Below are 26,986 nucleotides of genomic sequence, written 5' to 3'. Positions count from 1 at the left end.
AGGGCAGCATTTTTGAAGCCCGTCGGAAATAACATCTTTTTATTCACTTAGTAAAACTGACTTTTGGCAAATGCAGGGTACTTTTATTTTTGGGTTCTCTTGGATTTCACCATAAATTTCTAAAAAAAAAAACAAAAAACAAAAAAACACCCAAAAGCCCATAGTTTGAATCTGTGTAAGAATGGACCATAATGAGCTTTTTATGAAATATCTGGATAGAGCCCTATTTTTTTTAAAATTAACATAAAGGAGAACACAGTCTGTGAAAACCACATCCCTTGGTACAAGTGAGCCGTGATACGAGCAGGTGGAGCTGAGCGCCTGGGTGCTGCGTCGCTCACACCTTCGTGCGTGAAGACGCCCAGGGGGGAGCTCCCCGTAGTGATGTGTGAATGCACAGCAGTGGGGTGGGAGGGAGTAGTTGGAGCGATTTCATCAGAAGGTCCATAGGAGAGAGGCTTTGGTTTGGGGTTTCGAAATGAGGAGAGCGCCCTGCCGAGTGGCAGTGAGGGATTTCCAGTTAGCAGTAGACTGGCCTGAGGATAGGAAAGGGGAGGCCACCGGTCATTGGGTGTGGTTGGGTGGAGGGCTGTATGGGGTGGAGGACAGGCTGAGGGCAGGGGTGCTGGAAGTGGAGGTGACCAGTGGATGGTGTCCCATTAATTCGGGGCCTAGATGGTCTTAAGTGGTAGTAGGGTGGGTGGGTGGAGTGTCTTTGGTTGCTCCTAAGTTATCAGATGGCTACATTGTCCTTACCATGCACAACCGCCCAACCCTCTCCTACTCGCCCCTGCTGTAGACTCTCTCCTTTACTCCCCTGCACTTATTACTTCTTCCACTCCACAAAAGCCTCTCCCGAGGCAAGCCCCTCTCTCCTTGATGGGTGAATCACTCACCAACCTTTGTACGTCCTCATAATGTAGACGCCAATACGATTTATTTGGTGCTACAGCGTTCATCACTTTCAAGGGATTTCAGTCACTTTCCAAAAATGTTTCTCTGACATGATCATGAGAACAGGTTGCCGTTTTACCCTCTGGCCAACCTGGAACTTCTACGGAAAAGATCCTGAATTCAAGCCTAGTGAGTTTCCTGGAAGCTCCCATCTCTGAGGTCCACTTAGTTATGGTGTTTACGATGCAAGGAACTTGAGTTGCCGGGGAAGGATTTACTTCAGCTTGGGTTTAAATGTGTGTAGCTCTAGGTGGGTGAAGGGGAAACCCCACGTCCAAAACAAGGACATTACAGATTACATTTAAAACGTTAGCCCTGTCCCGGAGCAGCCTCCCCAGGTTAATCACTCCTTCTGTCCTGATCTCATTCTGCCCACATGGCACATCCACTCCCCAGAAGTTCCTTCCGTGTTGACGTCCCATGCTGTCCGTGTCCACGCTCCAGGGAAATGTGTCCCTTTCTCCAGTGACTGAATCTGGAATGCCTTTGTTCTCTCTGGCCCACCCACTGCTGTAGTAAGTTCTAGAATTTTAACTCTAGGGACTGTGGGCCCTTCTCTGCTTTCCCTCTCTAGCAAATCTTATAAGACCCTCCATTGAAGTGGGCCCATCTTGTCAGGAAAGCTTCCTGCCAGCGGCCCGGAGCAGAGCATCCTTGACCTCCTTGTTCCTCAGGGTATACACCACCGGGTTCAGCAGGGGGGTGATGACGGTGTAGGTCACCGAGATCAGCTGGTCCTGATCCCTGGTGTTCTCCGACTTGGGCTTGAGGTAGGCGACGGAGGCACAGCCGTAGTGGACGACGACCACCGTGAGGTGAGAGGCGCAGGTGGCAAAGGCCTTCTTCCGGCCCCGGGCGGAGGGGATCTTGAGGATGGTGGAGACGATGAGGACGTAGGAGATGAAGACCAGGCCCATGGGGACCAGGATCACCAGCACGCTGATGATCACGGTCAGGGTCTCGTTGACCGAGGTGTCGACGCAGGAGAGCTTCATTACAGGTCGGATGTCACAGAAGAAGTGGGCCACCTTCGTAGCACAGAAAGGCAACCTGAACACAGATGTCACTTGCGTCGTCGCCACGATCAGCCCGATGCCGCAGGCGCCCCCCACCGACTGCACACACACCCTCTTGTTCATGATGACCGTGTACCTCAAGGGGTTGCAGATGGCCACGTAGCGGTCGTACCCCATCGCCGTGAGCAGGAAGCAGTTGTTGATGGCCAAGGTGATGAAGAAGAACATCTGGGTGGCACAGCCAGCCAAGGAGATGGGCTGACCCAGGCCTACAAGGTTACAGAGCATTTTGGGTATAATGACGAGTGTATATACGGTCTCTGAGGAGGACAGCATGCTCAGGAAGAAGTACATGGGCGTGTGGAGGTGACGATCCACACTGATGATGGTCACGATGACGACGTTGCCGGCCAGGGTTACGACATACAGTGCAAGGAACACGACAAACAGGCTGAGCTGGTGCTCGTGGAAGCTGGAGAAGCCCTGGAAAGTGAACTCACTCACCCAAGTGTGATTCTCTGTCTTCATCAAATCGTATGTGGGATCTAAGAAAGAGAAAACCATGTAAGGGACCTAGACGCGTGACTTCTGTCAGCTAGGCTGGGCAAGGTCTTGTGGTTAATCTGCCTCGGGCTTTGCTTATTGATATGCACGTTCATGTTTATTCCTTGGGGGAACAGAGAGTGGAAGAACGTCATTTTCTCACTAAGAGAAGGAAGGTGGCTTTTCGAGTTTACTGCTGGAAAGATATCCTACTTCTAACACGTGCCCACTTGTCTCGGGTAAGGAATTAGCATCTCTTAGACCAGTCTCATCATCTTGATCCGAGTGTAGCGATGGGGATGTTACAGAATTGTTCAGATGAGCAGGATACTTACCAGTGTAAGCGTTTCTGTCAGAATTCAGACAATTATCGAATACATCCTGGCTCAGTGGTGTCCTGCCGAGCTCCAGGGTCTGCGGCCACCAGCAGAGCTGCTAGGGTTTGGCTGGATCACCTGCCACCGTGGTCCCCTCCCCACGCCGCAGCTCTGCGGGTCCCGTCCCCCTCAACCTTTGCCCTCCGGGCCTCTGCCCGAGGCACTACTCATTTTTCAAAGCTACCCAAAGCCCGTGACACCTGTGAAACCTTTTCCTTTCTTCTCCACCCCACCTCCCCCTCTGGCTTCCGCTTCCTTCCACAGGTAGGTAGCACAGAGCTGTTTACTGGCTCTTTTGTCTGGAAAGCACCTTACAGTGGATTTGTGATCACCAAAGACATTTACATCCTTTCATTTCATTCCCATCCGGTGGAACGGGGAGAACAAGGAATACTGGCTGTCTTCAGATACAGAAACTCTTTCGGGAATTGCCCGGGGACACCTATCAGCCTGAGCCCATGGCTTCTGATCCTGTCTCCAATGTCCCTCCCGCTACCCAAAACTGCAAAGTAGACCTGCCCCACCAGGGCGAGATTATATGGTCTCTGAGAATAGGGAGCCGTGTGGCCACTGCGATGGGGGCGTAATATCTGCTGGCCAGGGTCATTACCGGTCCTGCCCCACCAGATACATTGCCTGGGAGGAAGCAGAATGCTGGAGTGAGGAAAACCACAGTGAGGTTTTCTTCAGAGAAGAGGAGTAAATGTTTTTACACCGTCTCCTTTTCCCTGCTGTCTGTGTGCGTGACATCAGCAAACAGCTACAGCACTGGGCTAAATTTTAACACTGAGATTATAAGCCTAGGAGAAAGCATGACACTACTAACATTTAATTGGAAAATACACCGTGGTGCAGCTCATCCAACAGGCTCTACCCGATTACCAACCAACATATAATTATGTAACCAAGTGGCTATAAAAAAAATAAATTCGATAATGGAAACTGGATGGAGTTGCCTAAAAAGTACATTTTTGCCAGAAGTAAAGCGAATCACCCACATCGCAAAATGGTTTACTGTCGGGTAAAAAAACAAAGGTAGGCTTTTCGAGTACTTTTAACATTAACCGACTTCTCAGAAACACACCATTTTTAATAAAGAAAATCTGCAAAAAGATACAAGAGATTGACACAGTTACGCCTTGAACCCCTTGGAGCAAGCATGTTACGAAAGAAAATGGCATGAGGTTGCAAAAAAACAGTGCAGTTTCACAGACCACTTCTTAAAAAAAAATTTTTTTTTAATGTTTATTTATTTTTGAGAGAGAGAGACAGAGCACAGCAGGGGAGGGGCAGAAAGCGAGAGGGAGAGGGAGACACAGAACCCGAAGCAGGCTCCAGGCTCCGAGCTGTCAGCACAGAGCCCGACGTGGGGCTCGAACCCACAAACTGTGAGCTCATGACCTGAGCCGAATTTGGACGCTCCACCGACTGAGCCACCCAGGTGCCCCTCACGGACCATTTCTTGACAAGGGAGGTGGTTTGGCATTGATGTGTGCACCGTGGTAAGAAACTTAAACCTGCTCCATGAAGCTTTGTCAACAGTGTCTCTGGATTATGATCTGTTAATAGAACGTAGCCAAGGAATCATAGCTGATAAGTGGCAGCCTCCGTTCTTTATTGGCCAAGGTACGCTTTAATCCTGGGAAGCCAGGATTCCTTAGGGTTAGCAAGGCATCTTTGAAAGTGACAGATATTCGTAGACACCAGGACCCTTTTTAGTGTAATTTAACCCTCTAACGACAATCATGGCCCTTTGTAAACCGTGGAAGTCTTTTTTGAAATCTCACTTACTTTTCTTCCTGCAAACCTGTGGCTCAACAGAAAAATGAAAGTAGAGGTCAGAGATGTGTCCCATTGGTCACAAGTATTCACAAGTCAAGGTCATGAAGCAAAGACAGTGTGGTCCTTCCACCTGCACTAGGGCCAGTCCAGGGATGGCAGGGGAAGGAAGGTCACAGGGGCTCCTTGGATACTAGACATCCCCTCCAGCTGGAGGAGGAGCTTTTAACCAAGAAAGGCTCTCTGAGGACCATCTCTTGAGGTTTCTGGGTGCCCTCCCCTGGGCACCCGTGAAAGCCACACCGGGGCTGGAAGGAAGCCAACAGCCAGCGGCCGGGGACCTCGTTTTGTGTGGGGCTCATTTCCCGCATCACCTGGGTCTGTGCTGCGGCACTTTGGGAGTAGAGACAGCAGTGGCTTATTTGTCAGGCTTCATTTTTTAAATAAATATTCTATTTTTATACGGTTGGGCCTTGAAAAACCATGGTTACAAAGCCCCAGTGAGCTCGAGCTAAGAGCCGCTGCTTGGATTCCAGGAAACTGCACAATTCTCCCTGTAGTCAAGAGCCCTGCTCGGTATTAGAAGCTGGGGTTTTTTTTTTGTTGTTGTTGCTTTTCTTTTTTCCTTTCCTTTTCTGGAACCAAAACAGTCAAATATGACTATATTTGTTGTCCTGTGAGGTTCAGAAGTGGGAGAGTAAAGCTCAACGGACCTTTCTAGAAGGCCAGGAGACCCACTGCAAGCATCCAAACAAATGCGAGCCGGGATTTCAGCCTCAGGGACCCAGGCAGACAGTCAGACACGCTGGGCCTCCTGAGCCCAGCTCCTCGCCGCTTTCCCTGCCCCAATTCCGTGCACTTTTTCTACCGAGAGTGTCTTATTCTATTTTTCTCTTTTATATTGTTAAAAGATAAACCGCGACGTATTGAAAACATGAAGCTTATTTGAGCAAAAATCAAGTCTGGCAATGACAAATGGGAAGTGGTTAAGAGTGCCCAACCAGCAGGAACCCGGGGAGACTTTTCTAGAGAAGAGGTGGAAACACGGGGAGCATTGAGTGGCTGCAGCTTGAAGCCTACTTGGCCCTTTGTGACTGGTTATCCTTAGTATTTTGATTTTGTAACTGTGAGGCGTTTACAGGCTCAGATTTGGGTTCGTTTCTGGAGGCGCCACGGTGGTCCAGCCAGCCAGCCCGTGGCCTCTGTGTTTAATTAATCTAACAGAGATTCCCTTATCTGTCCCGTGGCCAGGTCCTGATGGCACTCTTCCAAGTGGAGTTTTCTACACTCAGCAAAAATGAAGGGCTTATATTCAAATCTTTTTTAATGTTTATTTATTCTTGAGAGAGCAAGCACAAGCGTGAGCAGGGGAGGGGCAGAGAGAGAGGGAGACACAGAATCGGAAGCAGGATGCAGGCTTCAAGCTGTCAGCACAGAGCCCGACGTGGGGCTTGAACCCACGAGCCGTGGGATCATGACCCGAGCCGAAGTTGGACACTCGACTGACTAAGCCACGCAGGTGCCCCTATATATTTATCACTTGTAATACACTTTATACTTAACGCTATGTTTGAAGCACGCAAATTGTGGGGCATCACATCTGGGAACTCGTCACTCAACCCTCGGCTGTTCTCACGCATTTCTCTTGACCCCCTTCCCCCAGCCATGACTCCTTTCTAATTTTGTGTTTATTTTCGTTTATTTCATACCTTTATTGCATATATATGGGTTTAAGCAATGTGTTGTATCTATTTCTGAGCTTTATAAAAATGGTCTTCTGTATATAATTTTCTGAGATTTCTTTTTTTAAATGGGTAACCAATTACCCTAGCACCTTTGTTTGAAAAGCCTCCTTTCTCCACTGGCCCACGATTCTCTCTGCCATATTTCACAATCGTATGTACGTGTGGGTTAGTTCAGGGACTCTCTTTCCAGCTCCGCTGGTCGGTTTGACCCCCTGTACCAAGATTACACTGTCTTAACAGTGATAACTTTAAAATAAATCTTAGGGGCGCCTGGGTGGCTCAGTCAGTTACGTGTCCGACTTCGGCTCAGGTCATGATCTCGTGGTGAGTTCGAGCCCCGCATCGGGCTCTGTGCTGACAGCTCAGAGCCTGGAGCCTGTTTCAGATTCTGTGTCTCCCTCTCTCTCTGACCCTCCCCCATTCGTGCTGTGTCTCTCTCTGTCTCAAAAATAAATACACGTTAAAAAAAAAAAGAAAAAAATGAAAAATAAAATAAATCTTAGTTATCAGAGAGATCAACGCCTCTTTATTTTTAAGTGGTTGCACAGTTGCCTTTCCATTTTAGGTGGGGTTTGGAACTGCATCGAATTCAAATATGAGGGGTGAATTGATATAGGCTATCTCTCCATATATTTAAATGTCTTTAACCTTTTGTCGGACATCTTCAAGACCACCATGGAGCTAGATGATTCCGTCGGATCATGCCGAAAAGCTGTTGTAGTCATGGTTATGGTTTATCGCAGTGGGAGGGTGTGCATGTGAATCAACAGCGGGGGAAGGGGCCGGAGCAAAGTCCCGGAGAGAATCGGCTTCAGCTTGTGAAGTGTCCTCTCCCGACCGAGTCCCACAGACATGTGTGAATTTCCCACCACCAGTGCGTGATAAGTGTGAAGTGACATCATCCCGGGAATCTCACCTGAATCTTGGTGTCAAGGGTTTTTGTTAGGGGTCAGTCACGTGGTCACACAACACCTGTGTTACCAAGAGCAGGGGTTCAGCATAAAGCACATTGTTAACATAAGTTATCTCATCAGACAGGGATTTAACGCAAGGCCTCGACATATAAAACGCTTATCAAACCGCGTAATTCAGAGGCTCGGAACTCCTTTCCCAGGAGCTGGCCACCAGCCAGTCCTCAAGATGAGCCTTTCTTGGGAATATCCAGGGTTTGAGCAACCCAAGGCCTCCCGAGCTAACCCTTTCCCGCACAGATCTCCGTAAAGAAAATAATTTTGTCATGTTTTTGAAAACCTTTTTTCAGATACAGGAGTGCTGATGCATAGGGGCACTTGTACCCCAATGTTTACAGCAGCACTCTCAATAATAGCCAAATTATGGAAAGAGCCTAAATGTCCATCAACTGATGAATGGATAAAGAAATTGTGGTTTATATACACAATGGAGTACTACGTGGGAATGAGAAAGAATGAAATATGGCCTTTTGTAGCAACGTGGATGGAACTGGAGAGTGTGATGCTAAGTGAAATAAGCCATACAGAGAAAGACAGATACCATATGTTTTCACTCTTATGTGGATCCTGAGAAACTTAACAGAAACCCATTGGGGAGGGGAAGGGAAAAACAAAGAGGTTAGAGAGGGAGAGAGAGCCAAAGCATAAGAGACTCTTACAAACGGAGAACAAACTGAGGGTTGATGGGGGGAGGGAGGGAGGGGAGGGTGGGTGATGGGTATTGAGGAGGGCACCTTTTTGGATGAGCACTGGGTGTTGTATGGAAACCAATTCGACAATAAATTTCATATATAAAAAAAAATAAAAATAAAAAAAAATAAAACCCTTTTTCGGAGACACAATTTCAAACGGACAGAAAAGTTGTAAGAACAAAAACTGTTAAACATCTTGTATCCGGATACCCAATTATTTCGATTTCGCCCCACTTCATCAATTTTTTCCTTCCTCCTCTGCTTCTATAATTTTCTTCCAAATCGCTTGAGAGTATGTTGAAGCCATTGTCTCACAGCATTTTAAATATTTTCGTGTGTCCTCTGCAAGACAGGGAGCATTCCCTTGTATAACCACTGTGTAGTTACTGAGAATCGGTGTATATGTCCAGAGAGAGAGACATGCGCATATATGGCATCAAATACGGTAATAGCGTTACCTAATCCGCAACTCATTGTAAGTTACGCTGGTTGTCTCAATAATGTCCTTTACAGCTAAGCGTCTTTGCAGCCTAGGGTCCCATCCAAGATTACCCATTGCTTTTTGTCCGCCTCTTCCTTTAATGCCTTTTATCTGAAACAGCACCTTGGTTTTCTTTGTGTTTCTCAGACTTGACACTTTTGAAAACTACAGGCCAAGTGTTTTGCAAAATGTCTCTTAGTTTGGGTTTACTTGAGGAGGGGTAGAAATTCTAGTTTTTTCCCTCACATTCACCTCCAGTTCTTTTGGAATTCTTTCTCTTTTTAATTTATCCCCTGGTTTAATCTTCATGATTATATTCAGATGATGAGTTTTCCACAAGAATATCACAAAAGTGACGCTGTATAATGAGGAAGAATGAAATCATGCCATTTGCAGCAACTTGGATGGAACTGGAGGGTATTCTGAATGAAATAACTCAGAGACAGATATCATATGTTTTCACTCATATGTGGAACTTGAGAAACTTAACAGAAGACCATGGAGGAAAGGAAGGGGGAAAAAATAGTTACAAACAGAGAGGGAGGAAGGCAAACCATAAGAGACTCTTGGATACTGAGAACAAACTGAGGGTTAATGGGGGGAAGGTTGATGGGGTAGGGGGGGAGAGGGGAAAGTGGGTGATGGGCATGGAGGAGGGCACTTGTTGGGATGCGCACCGAGTATTGTATGGATGCCAATTTGGCAATAAATTATATTCATTAAAAAAAGTGATGCTGTGTTGTTCTCCGTGCATCGTACTGGGAGTCACGTGTGGTCAGTTTGTCCTGATATTAGTGGCGTGACCTGTAATCTCTCGTTCAAGGCGGTCTCCACCAGAGTTCTCTGTTGTAAAGTCAGTATTTTCTCTTTCTCGAAGGGTGATCTGTTGAGATGAATACCTTGTCTCTCATCAAATTCTCGCTCTCCAGTTTTAGGATCCATTGTTGCGTTTCTAACTCCATCATCCTTGCTGTAGATTGGCATTCTACGTAAGGAAGGGATCTATTTACATACAACTAGATTTAGATCGTGTAGATTCCATTTGGTAACGTTAGATACTCTAATGTTATTTTGATGTTTACATCGTCACCGAATTGGTCAGTGGGAGCTGCTGTCATCTGGCTCCCCTGTTCCTCTGACATGTCTCCATTATCCATTCGTAACTTTTTTACACACCGGCCCTCTCGTACTTCTCTCGTACTTCCCCGGCGCTGGCCCTCGAACCAGCCGTTTCTGCAGGGAGCTCTGATACCCTTTGGTGGCGGATCGTATTAGAAACCGAGATCTGGAATTGTCATTGCTTGTAATTAGTCTTAGACTCTCAGTGGGGAAAAACAACTAGAAAGTGGGATGTGTGTTGGTGTCTGCGGATTAACATCTACATCTTAAAATCGATGATTTCACGACGGTATCTGCAATTCAAACTGTCTCAGAGTATATTCTGATGTTGCCCCTTTCCATATTTATAACTCCTGTCTCCAGCAATAAGAAACCTGGTTCATATTCTCAATATATTTGCACATTTGCTGGTCTAATATACATAGAAAGTTGTTTCTAAATTGCTAACCTGTGCCACGTCAAAAACCAAACCTACTAAATGGAATTTAGAAATGTTCTATACATTTATCTGAGCGTGTGCTTTTGTAATACAAATGGACTGTATTCTGTGTACTGTTATAAACTTGCTTTTTCGTATAACAATACATTTGAGATGCTTTTACAAATCAGTATATGAAGATTTATCGCATTCATTTGAACAACTGCGAATTGTAGAATAAGAACATAGCGTAATTTATTTAACCTATCCTATATCATTGGATAGTTCAGCTGTTTGTGGGTTTTTAGGCATATTCTAGAGAATCACTCTTCATATATAATTGTGCACTTCTGGGAGCATATCTACAGGCTACCCTCCTGAAAGTAAAATTCTTTGGTCAGTGATATGTGCATTTAAGGACTTAATAACTATTGCTAAACTGAAGCCAAGGTAGGACATTTGTATACATTTGGCGTAACTGAGAATGCTTTCTTACCCACATTTCCATCAACTGTGGGCATTGACCAATTTTTCTTCAGCGTTTGGCAAGATGATAGGTAAAAATGCTGTTTTATTTTTTTTCTTTGAATTTTTATTTCTCTAATTATGAATGAGGCTGAGTATCTTTTCATATGCCCGTTAGTTATGTGTACTTCCTTGGCTGTGAACGTCCATTGACGTATCTTGCTCAGTTTTTTGTATCGTATTGTCATTTTTTTATAATGAGTTCTATAATAGGGAAATATGCCTTCTATCATACATGTTGTAGATAGTTTTCTTCCATTTATCATTTTTACTGAGCTTACGGGTTTGAAATTTTATTAGTATTATATTTATGTGTGGATCAGGGCCTCCCTGACTACAAGATTGTTTTTTTAAGTATCCCTATTTTCATTTATACTTTTTATGTTTCAGTATTTGATTCATCTGGAATTTAATTGGTTTTAAGAAACAAATTTAGAAATATTTCTTAAATCAGATATACCTTTTATTATTCCCAATAACTAGGCATTGTCTCAACACCATTAAAGGGGGAGCAAAATTTGCCATCCCAAAATGTCTCTCGGGCATGGGGATTATTAAAAAAATTTTTTTAATGTTTATTTATTTTTGAGAGAGAGACAGAATGTGAGCAGGGGAGGGGCAGAGACAGAGGCAGACACAGAACCTGAAGCAGGCTCCAGGCTCCGAGCCATCAGCACAGAGCCCGACTCGGGCTCGAACCCAGAGTTTTGAGATCATGACCTGAGGTCTACGCTTAAGCAACTGAACCACTCAGGCACCCCAAGGGATTATTTAAAACTGGTTATTTTTAACAGCACACGTAGGTGGAAACTGAGTAGAATTTGCCCTTTTGTAAAAGACATTTGCATTTATAAGGGAAAAGTCCATTTGTAAGGGTGTCTCCCTCACTGTACCAGGAAGAGGGGAATGACTCAATCTGTTTAAAGTCTCATCAGATCTGCATCACAACCTTAGCCTTATTGGCTGTGCTTTTCATGGTCATCTCCCACTATCCCCCCCCCCCTCCTCCCCCACATATTCTTCTGTCTTAGGCTGAAAAAGGTATTTGAGATGATGGCTTCATTTATTTGGGGGGAGTACTTAGTTTTCCTGGGTGTTTCTCCGATGCATACAGGAGGTATGCATGTTGTTAAACTTTTTTTCCCTCCCATTAACCTGTTTCATATCAATTTTATATCAATTATTAGGCCAACCAAAGAACTTAGAAGAGGGAAAACCTTCTGCCCCTATGTCATCTATTAAATAAGAAAAACATCTTGCATCGTTACTCTGTGATGCTACTATACGCTGATCCCAACCCCCACCATTCTTCTTTGGAGTTTTTCTAGTTATTCGCACATTTAACAATTAATGGTGCTTTTATCGATTTCTTATTTGTATTCATAGAAATTTAAGGAGAAGAAACATCCTTAGTTTTTACAACACGGAGCCTGTCTATCCAAAGTGGGATTTAAAAAGACATGCTTTTATGTGTTTCACAGAGGTTTAAAATCTTCTCCATATGGAAAATGCCCATTTTCTATTCCCATGTATTTGCTGTGTTTTGTTTCATTTAGAAGTGGGCTACTTCCATTATATCTTCTAAAGAGCTATTGTTTTTATCACTTATCTTTCCGGCTCATTCTCCCTGGCACCCTAATCCAAAAATTTCTCAGTTTATAAAGTCCTACACTCTATACCTGCGGGTGTTTGTATCGTTCTCAGGGGCTCCTGCCCTGAGACTGCCCTGGCTTTTTTTTCTTTCCTCCCTCCCCTGTTAAGATTCCACAGACTATCATTTTCCTTGTTGCTTTGCATTTACCTTTAATTCACTTGCCCCTGTTTTACCTGGCATAATACCAGCTTTGGTTGAATCAAATGTTGCTTGTGGAGAGCACCTGGGCAGCTGAACTTCACTGGTGAAAAATATGTTACTATTGTCACGCAATTAGCATGCGTTTGCTCCCTGGTAAGTCACACATAGAAACCACACCCGAGGTGTCACACAAAGGGAACTTTATTTGCAACAAATAAGGCCATCTCAGGGAATAACTTGCAAAACCACGCCTCCGCCCCAAGCGAGGGTGAATGGGGTCCTTTTATGTAGGATTAGGATGAACATTTAGAAAGGGGATCCTTGTCCCAGTATGTAGAGGTGTGCATAAGGTCGTGAATGCACCTAAGGAAAACACCCCTGTTTGTTAATGAGGCGTGTGCTCCTCCTTGGGTGGGGATTTTAGCATTAAAATGAGGTAAAGTTCTCTCCGTGTGTCCCTGCGCAGTCCATCTGCGCAGGTTTGAGTTGGCTGTTGAGCTCAAACTGGTCTGGGGCTCCTCACGAGGGCAGTCGTCACTGCTTGAAGGGTAGTTTGGATTTCCACCACCCCCAGATGCGATCCCCAGCCAGTCTTTTGCCTGAGTCAAAAGATGAGCTGGAGAGAAGAGCTTAAGGGAAATGTGGGACAGAGGTTGGTGAGCACATGCAGGTGGGTGGTAAAAGTCAGGTTTTGGGGTCTTGCTGGTGACGCTGGTAACTGGTTGCAATACTGTGATTTGAACGAACATATTTGGTCACTGAGATCACCCAAGTTCATTTCTCATACGTATTTGGTCTTCCTCCAGGCTTCCTGGCTCACAGCTCCCCAAATCCTCCAAATCCTTGAGCAGTTAGAGCAATGGAGACATCTTTTGCAATATTAAAGTAATACCTGGTCTCTTGTCCTTGGGCATCAGAGCCAAAGGGTGAGATGACTGTCTCAGTAATCATAGCGAGCCCCTTTCAACCACAGCTGGGTTTATGTTAACGAGGCGAGTTTTGGAAAATACCTGAGGATAGGGGCTAGGTGGCCGGAAACAAGAACAGGGGAACCAGCCGTGTGATTAGACACTTGGAACGTTCAATCCCCATGACCTCTCTGGAATGTTCAATCCCCATGGCCTCTCAGGAGGGGAGAGTTCCTGGAGATTGTTTGAGTCACCAATGGTCAATGCGTTAATCAATTGTGCCTGTGTAATGAAACCTCCATAAAAACTCAGAAGAACGGGGTTCAGAGTGTTTCCAGGTTAGGGAATGAGAGTATATCCATGTGCCCCTGTGCGGGGCCCCAAATTCACGAGGACAGAAACTTCTTTGCTCAGGACCTTGACCTATGCCTCTCTTCATCTGACTGATGACTTGTATTCTTTAACATCCTTTGTACTAGATTTGTAGTCTAGTCAATAAACCGGTTTCCTGAGTTTTGAGAGCGACTCTAGCAAATTAACAGAACCCAAGGAAGGGGTCGCGGGGACCTCTGATTTATAGGTGGCCAGGTGACAACCTGGGCTTGCGATTGGCATCTGAAGGAAGGAGGGGTTCATCCGGTAGGACTGAACCCTTCTACCTGTGGGATCTGATGCTGACTCCAGGTGGTAGAGTCAGAATTGAGTTGAATCGTAGGACACTCAGCTGGTGTTGGAAAATGGCTCAGGGGTGTGGGGAAACCAACCCCCCACACACACATATCAGAATTGGTGACCCGAACCGCTTTACTGCTCTTACTTAAATTACATGACATTTCACAGTAAGTGGGGTATTGATGTTGGTGAGCAACGTGCTATATTTCCCACCTACCATGCGCACGATCTCCGGTCCTCCAACTTCTGGAGGTTCTTCCTTATCCTTGTTTTCCGCAGATGATTTGATGGAGGGAGGCAGACGGGGGATGGGCTAGATGGATGATGGACATTAAGGAGGGCCCTTGTTGGGACGAGCACTGTGTGTTGTGTGTAAGGGATAAACTGAATTCTACTCCTGAAACCAATGCTACATTGTCTGTTACCTAGAATTTAAAATAAATGAATGGGGGCGCCTGGGTGGCTTAGTCAGGCATCTGACTCTGGATTTTAGTTCGGGCCATAATCTCACAGTTTGTAGGATCGAGCCCGTATCAGGCTCCGCACTGACAGTGAGGCCTGGTATATATTCCCATCACCACGTTCGCCCGCTGTGTGTGCCTGTGCTCTGATTGGGAGCCGAGCACACGCTCCCCCTGGGGGCCACTGCACGCCCCCCTGGCTGGATGCCCGTGTCACAGCCCCTCATCTTCACTCAGGACCTTGGCTCCACGGTCCTCCCCTGTCTCCTTTGACTCGTCAGGTTTGTACTAGCTCACTTTCATTTACAGACTTCTGTGTTCTAATTCCCGTTGCGCTAAAAGAATGAAAACAGACACAACCTTCTTTGATCCCACATCCTTTTCCAGCTACAGGCCCATTTATGTGCTCCCCTTCTTACCAAAACTCTTGGAAGGAATTGCATTGTCTTCAGTTTCTCTATCCTCTAATTCCCACTAAATTGGCTTTTTCACCATTATATGCTACCAATACAGATTTTGTTTTCCATTGGGACTAATCACCCCATTTTGCCAAGTCTAATGGTCAATTAATTGTAACTCACCCTACTGGGCATGTTGGCAGCATTTGACCCAAATATGTGACTTCTCTTTCTTGGAAACCGGTTTTCATGCAATTTCCAGGACATGCCCTGAGTGTTGGTACTTTTCACTTTGTTTTTGTTCCCCCACTGTTCCTTCTCTTTCCTCTTTTCCTCAGTCTCTTGGTGTTAGCTCACCTCAAGATTCAGCCCCAGACCACTCTTGTGTTTATCCTCACCTCTTATGTTTATCCTCACCTATCCTTGGAAAGTTTAAACACTTTCCGAATTAAATCTCTACTCCATACTGCTTTTCAGGATGTGAAGCTGTATGTTCAACAGTCAGTCCATTATCCCTGCTTGGATGTCCACTTGACCTCTTGAATAGAATGTGCCCCCGGCTGAACCGGCCAACTCCTCATGCAAAGGCACACCTTGTTCCAAGCCGCCATCACCTGTAACATGGGCCTAGCAACAAGGTCCTGACTGGTTTCTCCTTGTTTCCCCTCTGGCTCTGGGAGTTGATTTTCCACGCAGCCAGAATAAAGATTTTTTTTTTCAAGTTTTATTTATTTTTGAGAGAGAGAGAGCATGATTTGGGCAGTGGCAGTGAGAGAGGGAGACGCAGAATCGGAAGCAGGCTCCAGACTGTGAGCCATCAGCACAGAGCCCGACGCGGGGCTCGAACTCACGGACTGCGGGATCATGACCTGAGCCGAAGACGGACGCTCACCTGACGGAGCCACCCAGGTGCCCCCAGAATAAAGATTTTAATACATAAACCACATCAAGTCGTCGCTTGCTTAGATGTTCCTGCAGTGACTGACTATCCATCCCATTCAGAGTCCCTGCCATAGCTTGTGAGACCACAGTGTGACTCTCCCCCGTCATCCTGCTCATTGTCTCCAGCTGTGCTGGCCTGTTTGTTAATGCCACAGCTAACCCTCCTCGGACCCTTGGCTCTGACCTCAGCCTGGAGTGCTCTTCCCCCAGGTCCTCCTACGGTTGGCTCATGCCTTCATTCCATGTCTTTTGTCCTTTTTCGCTTTATCTTTAGACACTTGCTACGTACCAAAATGATACAGATCACCTACCCGCTTTTGAAGTCAGCTACGATCCTCTTGAAGTATACGCTCCGCGACAGCAGGAGCTGTGTTTACAGCCTGTTTGTTTTCATTTGTGCTTTCCGCTCTCTTCTATTTAGTATTTTGCCTGGTGTATAGTTTTCCCGCCCTTATAGCCAACCTTCTTATTTTGTGTCAGATAGCTAGCGATGAGTGCTAGAAGGACCATAAAAGAGCTCCTGGAGAATGTCACTGGTGTGCTTGATGATAAATGAAGTGGTCAGGGAAGGAGCACATGAGCTCGTCTCGCCGGAGGCCTGACTGATGGAGAAAGAACAAACGAGAACGTGGAGAACCTGCACTCTAGACTGAAGGAATGGTAGGTGTAAAGGTCCTCAGGGAACAAACCTGCCGTGTTGATAGATGTTGGAGTAGCAGGGGGGTTCGCAAGAAGAGATGACGCCCTTCTTAAAGCACGGGCGGCAAGGACAGGCGGAGCTTCCTGGGCCATCAGGAGGAAGGTGGATTTTATTCCGGGTGCAATGGGGATCTGTTGGATAGTTTAATGAGGGGAAGGGTGTCATCGGATTTTCATTTTTAGAAGATCACTTTGCTATTTGGTAGAGAATGGAATGGAAAAGCACCAGAATAAACAAGGAGAGTGCATCGTGAGAGACTCTTCCTGGATCAGAGTAGTTTCGGTGGAGATGGGAGGAAACGGATAAATTCGCGTCGTGTTTTGTAGATAGGGCTGACAAAGCTCGTCAGGAGATCCCAGTCTAGATGGCCCCAAAGGCTCATTTTCTCTCTCCTTTCAGTAGTTTGGCAAAGAGCTGACACAGCAGGTCTGAGAAATTTCAGTGGAAGGAGAGGCCGACGCCAGCTGCCAAGTTCTCGATGCTGCCCTTCTTTGTAACAGGGCTGTTTCCCCCTGGGAGCTCCTGCTGTTGGATAATCACTTAGATAGTCCCTGTTTCCCCTTTTTTATAAGTGTGTCATTCCCGTGGTACACCCAGCCCACTTGTGCACAGCCAAAGCTATGGGTTAAGGAGAGTTGGGAGATTGTGTGTCCTCATGAATATTTTCTCCTTACAACCTTGTTTGGTTTAACACCCTGCGGTGCTAGCAGGATCTTGTCTTTTTCTTCTTTTGCATAAAAATGTGCTGACCAATGCCATTCTGGGGAGGAGGAGGAAGGAAAAGATAGGATTCAAGATAGGCTCACTGGGTTTTGGATCAAGCAACTGGGTAGAGAAGGTATCATTGGCTAGTTTGGGGAATGGATACTAATTTTGGATGTGTTTTATCTGGAATAATCCTACACCTCTAAATGGAAGTGGCAAAAGTAGGCAGCCAGTTAGACTAGCTTGGATCCGGGAAAGACCACAGCTGGAATTATAAATTTGGGATTTCCCCTTATTCTTCATAGCTATCAGCATAACGCAACAAGAACTAATCTAAAGCGACCTTTTCTTTAGAAAACGTTGTAGAGGGAGTGGTCAGAAACCTTTCCCTTCACAACAAGAGTCCCAGCTCCAGATAAATGCTAGGCTATAAAATCATGTGGTGTGAAGTCAGAGGATAATTCTACCAAAACTTTAAGGAATAAATAACCACACCAGTCTTTTAAAAAGGTGGGAAGGCTAGAAAAAGAGGGAGCCCTTCAAATTGTTTTATGATGGGCATAGCATTGAAAACAAAGCCTGATTTGATTATCACACATACACTGGACGGATACACACACACACACACACACACACACACACACACACACACACACGTGTTGGGGAAGACGAATTTATTCTACCCTTGAAGGTTTTTCTAGCTGGACTAAGAATCAGATTGATGAGGCAGATTAACAGAAGAAAACCCAATTTAATAGCAAATGTGTGGAGAAGCCACACAGTCCCGGAATTTCAAAGACAGGCAACAATGTGAGCTCAGGAGGAGGGTGGGGTCTGAGGATACAAAGGGGAAGAAGATGGTTAGTGGGAAGGTGAGAGCAGGTGTTTGGAAAACAAAGGTGCCCTGTTATGCACAGAAGTTTCTTAGGTAGCAGGAATCTCTGTTAATAGTGCTCTTTCTGGTACTGGCATACAATCGAGGGGGAGGTAAAGAGCTTCTCCTGAAGCTGCTGGGTTTTGATTGCTCAAAATAGCCTATGTGACAAAGTAGCCCATCTTGGGGCTGCCTGCTGTACACATGCAAGTAGACAGAAAATACGGATTTCACTAAAGTAAATAAAGAGCAACCAGTACCAGATTAAAATAATAGTATCCTGTGGCAATGCGTCACAGCCATATTGCATGTGATCAATGGGAAAACCACTGGATCCAAAACTCTTGGGATTCAAAAACGCGCTTCCTCACTTATGGACTACGTAATCTTCGCCCTGTTGTTTAACCTCTAGGCGCCTCAGTTTCCTTTTCACCAAAGTTTATATAACATTCGTACCTATAAAGCGGGGGTAATAATGGTGTCTACGTCCCAAGGTTATTTTGAGAATGAAATTAATTAGCAAACATCCTTAGGAAAGTACCTGACACATGGTAAGTATTCAGTATGTTCCCTATTATAATACCAGTAATACAAGCATTCTGGATGTTTCAATCTATTAATAAATTTAATAAACCATAAACCATATAAATAAAAAGAGGAAAATTATATGCCTCCTTCTCTAGATGCTGGAAAGGATATCCAATAGAATGTAACAACCATTCTTCATTTAAAATAGCCAATTAAATAGGATAGATGAATAATTCTGTAACATAAAAATGAGAAACACTCCCATTAAATAAAACAAGACAGTGGGGCGCCTGGATGGCTCAGTCCGTTAAGCATCCAACTTCGGCTCAGGTCGTGATCTCGCGGTCTGTGGGTTTGAGCCCCGCATCGGGCTCTGTGCTGATGGCTCAGAGCCTGGAGCTTACTTTGGACTCTGTGTCTCCTCTTCTCTCTGCCCCTCCCATGCTCATGCTTTGTCTCTCTCTGTTTGTCAATAATAAATAAACATTAAAATTTAAAAAAAAAGAGAGACAAAATGGTCACCATAACCATTACTGTTTAACTCCATTATTGTTGTGTACTGACCAACAATATTACATCAAGAGAAAGAGTGAAAAGGTATAAAAACTGGAAAGGAAGAGGTAGAATTGTATTTCCCAGGTAATATAATAGAATACTTGTAAAATAACCCAGGAGAATTCACTGAAAAATTATTACATACATTAAAATTATTCCACAAGGACTCTGGGTTCAGGTTTATCATTTTCCTAGCTACACGGGAATAAAAGCCAATTAATAATATAATGGAAGAAAAGCTATTTCCAATTGCAAAATTATAAGAAATGTCAAAGAATAAACAGAAATGTGCAAAATCTATAGAAAAACAAATTTCTGGTACAGATAAAATGGTATAGATTCATTTCTCTTCTTAAGTACAACTATAGCCCCTGGAAATAACCCAAGAGGCAACCAAAGGAGAACTCTGAGAGACGGTGAGAGGAAGCCAGACGTGTTTTGGACCTCAGGCCTACAGAAACAGCACAGTGGCAGGAAATCTTAACCTTCCCCATCCCAACATAAGGTCACCTTGGCCCCTGTGTTTCCTGCCCATCGACCTGGCTCTTTTCCTATCCTGGGTCAAAGAGGAGTCCCTCCCACAACAGTTGGCGGGCCTAGCACCACCACCCACTAATAAGTAGCCAGGGAAAGTGTGTTCTCTCCCTGCAGGGCCTGTAGCTCCCCTCCCTGACCCAAAACATTAGGGCTACTGATCCACCAAGAAACCCAGTTCTGGAAGCCTCTTTGACCTTGTGAGGCTGATGCTTCCCTCCATCCTCCAGAGACAGAGTATAGGCATGGGGAGTACTAGGAGAAGAGACGCTCCATTCCCACATGTGAGGGGCGTGTGACCCTAACAAGCCCTTGCCTAGAGAAGCCTCTGTCCCCAAGGCTCAGACTCCCCTCCACACCAGCAGCCCAGCCTGGGGAAACCCCTGGTAACCCTCAGGCAGCACCGGGAGGGCCATCTCAACAGCCCCAAATAAGCCAAACACACCAAATAACAGAAAATGTTCTGAAAATCAAATATCACTAGAACCACAGGCAACAAAAGTAGGCCAGGCCCTGCATGCTAACCCTAAAATGGGCGACTGCCTGCTAAAATAAAAGACTTAAGTGGGATCTCGAGTCTTCTCACATAATAAACAAAATGTTCAGGATGCAAACCAAAAGTGAGTAACAGAAGGACAATAGGAAAACTTTCTAAAAACATAAAAATTAAGCATCCTGCTTCTAACAAATCCATGGGTCAAAGACCACATCTCAAAGGAAATAAAAGAATACATAGAAAGGAGTGAGAATCAACGTAGGATGTGTCGTACATGAATGTGGCTAAAGCAGTGTTGCTGGGGACATTCATAGACTGAATGCTTACATTAGAAAGGAAGGAACTTCTCCGATTGGTAATCTAAAGTTCCTGCCTCAAGAAACTAGAAAAGAAGAGAAAATAATCCCAAAGCAAGCAGAAAGAAATGGTAAAGAGCAGAAGTCAATGAAATAAAACAATAGGAAAATAGCAGAAGAAAATCCACGTAACAAAATGGGTTCTCTGAAAAATCAACAAAATTGATAAATCTCTAGAAAGACTGACAAAACTCGAGAATACACAGGTCACCAACATCAAGAATGAAATGAGGGTATCACTACACATTCTGCAGCTATTAAAAGGATGATATGGAAATACTGTGAGCAACCTTGTTTCTAAATCCAGCAACTTGACAGAAGTGGATCAAGTGCACTTGATCAAGTGGATCCTCAAAAAAAACCAAGCTACCAAGACTCAGCCAGATAATCTGAAAAATCCTATAACTGTTGGATAATCTGAGTCATCTTAGAGCCATTAAAGAAATTGAATTCATAGTTTAAAAACTTCCAAGAAATCTCCAGGCCTAGATGGTCTCACTGGAGAATTCTACCAAACATTGAAAGAAAAATCAATATCAAATATGAACAATCTCTTCCAGAAAACAGAAGAGGATAGAACACTGATCAACTCACTTTAGGAGTTCATAATTTATGAGGCCACTCTTACCATGTTATAACACCACGTAAAGGCTGTACAGATAAAACTGTTGATGAGTATCCCTCAGGAACTTAGATGCAGAAATCCCTAACAAAATATGAGGAAACTGAATACAACAATGTATAAAAAGAATTACACTCCGTGGCCAAGTTGGGATTTATTTTAGGAATGCAAAGCTAGATCAATGGTCACAAATCAAACAATGGTATCCACCAGATTAACAGATGAGAGAAGAATGATCATATAATGACATCAACTACAAAGAAACACTTGATAAAATCCAGCACTCATGACAAAAATTCTTTGCAAGAATAGAGGGAAATTACCTCAATGTGACAAAAAGCATATCTGAAAAACCTGTACTCAGTGGTGAAAAACTGAATGGTTTCCCCCTTTCAGCCCCACAACATTAGGAATAAGGCAAGGATGTCTGCTTTCACCACTCTTATTTAACATAGTAATGGAAGTTCTAGCCAGTGCAATATGGCAGGAAAAAGAAAAGGCATACGGATCAGAAAGGAAGAAATAAAACCGTCCTCATTTATACAGATGACCTAATCGTCTATATAGAAAGACCCAGAGAGTCTACCAAACCCCACCCCCAAAATTCCTAAAATTAGTGACTTAAGCAAGGTCATAACACACGATATCAACACATTTCTGTAAACTAACACTGAATGTATGGAAACCAAAATTAAAAGCACGATATCATTTACCATTTCTCCTAAGAAAATGAAATGCTCAGGTGTAGAATGTGTGTAAAATTTGCATGCTGAAAGCTACAAAATGGTGATAAAGGAAATCAAAGAAGACTTAAATAAATGGAGAGACCTACTGTGTCCATGGACTGGAAGATTCCACATCATAAAGATGTCAGTTCTCTTTAACTTGATCTATAGATTTGATACAATTCCTATGACATCCCAACGACGTGCTTCATAGACATAGACAAGCTTGTTCTAAAATTGATACAGAAATACATAAGACTTAGAGTAATTAAAACATTCCTGACAAGGGATAAGAGGACTCACTTGACTCAATATTGAGACTTGCTCTAAAGCTGCATTAACCAGGACAGTACAGTATTGGAAAGCATAGACACTGACTGCAACAGAAAGAAACCCAGAAACTGATCCACAGAAATATGCTCAACGGACTTTTGACAAATGTGAACATTCAGTTCAGTGGAGCCTGATTGCCTTTATTTATTTTTTTAATGTTTATTCTTGAGGCGGGGGGGAGGGTCAGAGGGAGAGGGAGACACAGAATCTGAAGCAGGCTCCAGGCTCTGAGCTGTCAGCACAGAGCCCAACGCGGGGCTTGAACCCACGAACCGTGAGATCATGACCTGACCTGAGCCAAAGTCGGATGCCTCACCAACTGAGCCACCAGGTGCCCCAGATGATTGCTTTTAAAGATTGGCCTGGAGTAAGTAGTTATCTGCAAGCAAAAATCAAACTTTGACCTCAACCTTAAACTTGAAACAAAACTAACTCAGGGTGTCTGGATGGCTCGGTTGGTTAAGAAGCAGACTCTTGATTTCAGCTCAGATGATCTCACACTTGGTGGAATCGAGCCCTCCATCAGGCTCGGTGCTGATGGTGCAAAGCCTGCTTGAGATTCTCTCTCTGCCCCTTCCCCCCCCCCCCCGAAAATAAACTTAAAACTAACTCAAAACAGATCATCTAAATGTAAAACATAAAACTATAGAAGTTTTAGGAAAAAAATAGAGAAAAATGTTAAAGTTCTCTCTCAAAATAAATAAACTTTAACTCAAAAAGAGATCATTTAAATGTAAAACATAGTACTATAGAAGTTTTAGGAAAAAAATAGAGAAAAATGTTAAAGTTCCAAAGGAGACTTGAGCCAATGGAGAGTAACGCTATGTTTTTGAATACGGAGACTCAAGATCATTAAGATGTCAATTTTCCATAAATTATAAATGTGGTAGGATTCCTGTAAAATAGTGCTGGGGTGTGATTTGCTTGTGTGTGTTTAACCGTGTGGAGAATGCTGTGTGCCTTTGGGGCGGGGGAGGGTGGGTTATAAATTGAACAGACTGCTTCTAAGACTTATGCGAAGCAAAACATCCAAAAAAAAAAAAAATTCTAAAGAAGAATGGCAAATAACTAGCTCTGGTAAATAAAACGTTGAAAAAAAATCCATCATAATTAATGTTGTGGACACACGGAATAAACACATAAATGCGACAGAATAAAAATCCTGCCTTGTTTTTGCATTTCCCATTCTTCATTTCACAGGAGTTTCATTCACCCCAGGGTAAACCTGAAAGAACCCAGGAAAAAAAAAAAGTCCATTGAATTTCAAAAAGATCTTTTTTAAACTCTTAACTAAAGCATTTGTCTTAAAAGCCGAAAGTTTTTAACTTCAGCAAACTTTTCTAGAGAGGAAAGCCTCTTTTAGCTTACAAATCATGGTTCTGAATATCAACCTCTTCATTACAGGGTCAGGGGCACAGCTGAGTGCCTAGATGCCTTCAAGGAGGGGCTGAGGGAGGTCCAGGGGCCCTAGAGTAGTCATAAGGAAGGTGAGGTGCACGGACCACATTGGTTAAAGAGCACGAGACCAGGGTCCTCTCAGTAGATGGCACCTGGGGCACCTGGGTGGCTCAGTCGGTTGAGCGTCTGACTCTTGATTTCGGCTCAGGTCATGATCTGATGGTTGTGAGACTGAGCCCCATGTCAGGCTCTCTGGTGAGCACGGAGCCTGCTTGGGATTTTCTCTCTCTGCCTCTCCCTCCACCCCATCTCTCTAAAGAAATAAACTTAAAAAAAAAATAGATACCACCAAAGATGGCCACTGGGGGTCATGTATCTTCATAGGATCCAACGCGGAGCAGTTAGAAGTGACCGTGGACTATAGTTCCCTCCTCTGTGGTAAGGAGACTAGAAGCCTTGAGCAGAACTTGACTGATTCGCCCCGAGGAGAATGGGGAAAAAGGGGGGAGCAGGAATTGAATTCAATTATGTTTACTCATAAAGTGACTTATTCGCTAAATTGCCCCAGTGTGCATGGAAAGGACTCGAGGCCTTTTCTTTTATCTGTCCGATTGGGAGCTCAGAATGACCAAATAGATTGAATTGTAGAACTTCTAAAAGTTAGGTGTTTATGCACCCGCATGCGTTGGGTTTAAATTCATAATCAATTAACACATTTTGATATTTCTGCATTTCAAAAACATTTTGCAACGAGAATACTGTGTACTCATGTGTTTATTGTGTCTCTTTACAAATAGCTCAGGAGAGTAACTTTGACTTGCTCAGCAATTACAACTGCTAATCACCGTGTTATTCAACACCTATTTCGTCTCACAAGTTGAGTCTGAAGTTCACCCTCATTGTTTTATATATTTTTGAAGTGAATAATGGTGAATAGTCTTTTATTATTACACGTCGAACTCAGTTGCTTTGTTTTTATGGAAGTTTCATGTCAAAAATCCTTTACTGTTGACTTTTTTTTTTTTTTTAGCTTTCCAGGAGTAATAATATTAACCTAATATATCAGAAAGATATTTTGTTGACCCTTTTTCATATTTTCACTGAGCTTTCTTTCCTTGCCTTTGTGACTGGGCTTGTGAAGGGCTCAAGACCCAATGTGAAGGACGTTTTCTGAATTCCTGCCCCCTGCCCTGACCGTCCCCTGGTCCCTCTGCTTTCTCTTACTCTCCTCTCACTGGAAGCTCCCATTTGGATCTGCCTCTCATTTGTCTTTCTTCTTACTCAATTTCACAGCATTCTTTGAGCAGTCTGCTCCCTGAGCCATCTGTCTGCTCTTCTTCTGAGCCCCTTGGTCATCCCGTCCATGGAGGGGGGCGGGGCATTGCTGTCAGCCCCACAAGGACTTCTTTGTGTAGCTTGTGTTCAGCCAGAGGAAGCACAGGGTCAGACCCAGTCATGTGCGCTGTTTCTCTGGCCAGAGCTTCACGACTCTCACACGTGGTTAGGAGTCCCCTGTGCGTAAATTCCCTTCTCCTCCACCCCCAATTTCCCTTCCCTTGAAGCCCCACATGTGAGTTACAGGAAACTTGCAGGGTGTTGCTAGAAAACCTTCTCTCTAGAAGGTTTCTAGCTCATCCCAAACCCATTTCCTGAAAGATATCTCTCTTTTTGCTTCCCTTATCTTCTTAAAACACAAGGCGATTAGTTTTTGGCCCAGTCTGCATTTTAATAACCACTGGTTCAAGCATCCAGTTTATGTTAAAAGAAGGTTCAGTCAAGTGTGATTTTAAAGTGGTTTATACTTCAGGGGAGTGGACTGGTCATTTTAAATGGAAGCTTTTGAGATGCACACTAGATCACGCTCTGACCTTGTAGTTCTCTCCTGGAATAGGGCCAATGGGCATCTGTTCACAGGCCTGCAGAGTGACTTATGTTTTTGTTATGTTAACAAAGAGGTTGAGGAAGTAAGAATCAATTATTAGAAGCCGGCCCCAGCCTCACTTTTGCTCTGGCCTGGCTGCGAGGAGTGAGATTTCGCCAATCACTTGAAGCCGTGGCCGCGTAACATTACCTATAAGCTTCCCATGCGGAAGATACGCATGCCTATTTGGGTAGAGATTTCATCTTAGGGAAGGGATTTCCTCCCCACCTCTCTCCTCAGAGCATCCTGGACTTCTTTGTTTCTCAGACTGTACACAACAGGGTTCAGCAATGGTGTTATCACAGTGTAGGTCACTGAGATTAACTGGTCCTGATCCTTGGTGTTCTCTGACTTGGGCTTGAAGTAGGCAATAGAAGCACAGCCATAGTGGATAATGACCACCGTGAGGTGGGAGGAGCAAGTGGCAAAGGCTTTCTTCCGGCCCTCAGCTGAGGCAATCTTGAGGATGGTGGAGATGATGAGGACGTAGGAGATAAGGAGGAAAGTGGCAGGGGCTGTGATGGCCAAGAGGCTTATAGTTAAGGTCAAGATATCATTAACGATTGGAGTAACACAGGCTAAATCCAACACAGGTCGAACATCACACAAGAAGTGCTCAATCAGTGAGTTACAGAAAGGCAGTCGGAAAATGGCCACAGCCTGAACCAGAGAGAGCAAGAACCCCGAGGCACAGACCGAGGACGCCAGAATGGTACAGGCCCTCCAACTCATGACGATTGAGTAACGAAGTCGGTTGCAGATGGCCACGTAGCGATCAAACCCCATGACTGCTAGCAGGAGGCAGTTGGTGATGGCAAAGCCAAGGAAGAAAAAGAGCTGAGTCCCACAGCCCACCAGGGAGATGGACTGGCTCAGACCCACGAGGCCGGAAAGCATGCGTGGGATGATGACCAGGGAATAGCACGTCTCTGATGTGGAGAGAACACTTAGAAAGAAGTACATGGGGGTGTGGAGGTGGTGGTCAACACGGATAATAGTCACGATGATGACATTGCCGGCCAGAGTTAAGAGGTACAGGGTTAGAAACACGGCAAACAGTATGAGTTGATGTTCTCGGAAGTTGGAGAAACCTTGGAAAACAAACCCCCTCACCTCTGTGTGATTGGCTGTCTTCATTGAGGACGTCAGATGAGAAGGGTAAAGAGAAGGTTGACACTATCCCTTTGCGCCAAAGACCACCACGTCCCCTGGTGAGCACACTGTCAAGAGCGAAGATTCAGTAGCTCAAAACAGGTTCGAAACTTCATGAATCAACCGCCTTTCCCAGGGACATGGAAGACTCGGTCCTAGAACTGAAGTAAAGATATCAAAAATCTGAGCAACAGTATTTGAAAGTTTGAGGGAAAGCATTCTTTGCAAGGACACCTGACCCTGTGGATGGCCCATGAAGTTGGTCTAGATTTTCTTAAAACGTTGACCACA

General features: G+C 44.6%; 1 protein-coding gene and 1 pseudogene across 1 annotated transcript; one reads left to right on the top strand and one right to left on the bottom strand.

Annotated features, from left to right (window-relative positions):
- LOC128312952 (olfactory receptor 10J4-like) overlaps window positions 1-26,986 on the top strand; it is a 133,797-nt pseudogene that overhangs the window by 80,205 nt on the left and 26,606 nt on the right.
- On the bottom strand, window positions 1,542-26,986 carry LOC106987112 (olfactory receptor 10J1-like). The gene is made up of 2 exons (XM_053208878.1): window positions 26,176-26,986; window positions 1,542-2,515 (listed from the first exon to the last, which is right to left on the bottom strand). The coding sequence occupies exons 1-2, from the start codon at window positions 26,678-26,680 to the stop codon at window positions 1,569-1,571; spliced, it is 1,452 nt and encodes a 483-aa protein (XP_053064853.1). The 5' UTR covers window positions 26,681-26,986; the 3' UTR covers window positions 1,542-1,568.

The sequence above is a fragment of the Acinonyx jubatus genome, chromosome E4, assembly GCF_027475565.1.
Source record: "Acinonyx jubatus isolate Ajub_Pintada_27869175 chromosome E4, VMU_Ajub_asm_v1.0, whole genome shotgun sequence".
Lineage (NCBI taxonomy): Eukaryota > Metazoa > Chordata > Mammalia > Carnivora > Felidae > Acinonyx > Acinonyx jubatus.
This window is presented reverse-complemented; position numbering and strand designations above follow the sequence as displayed.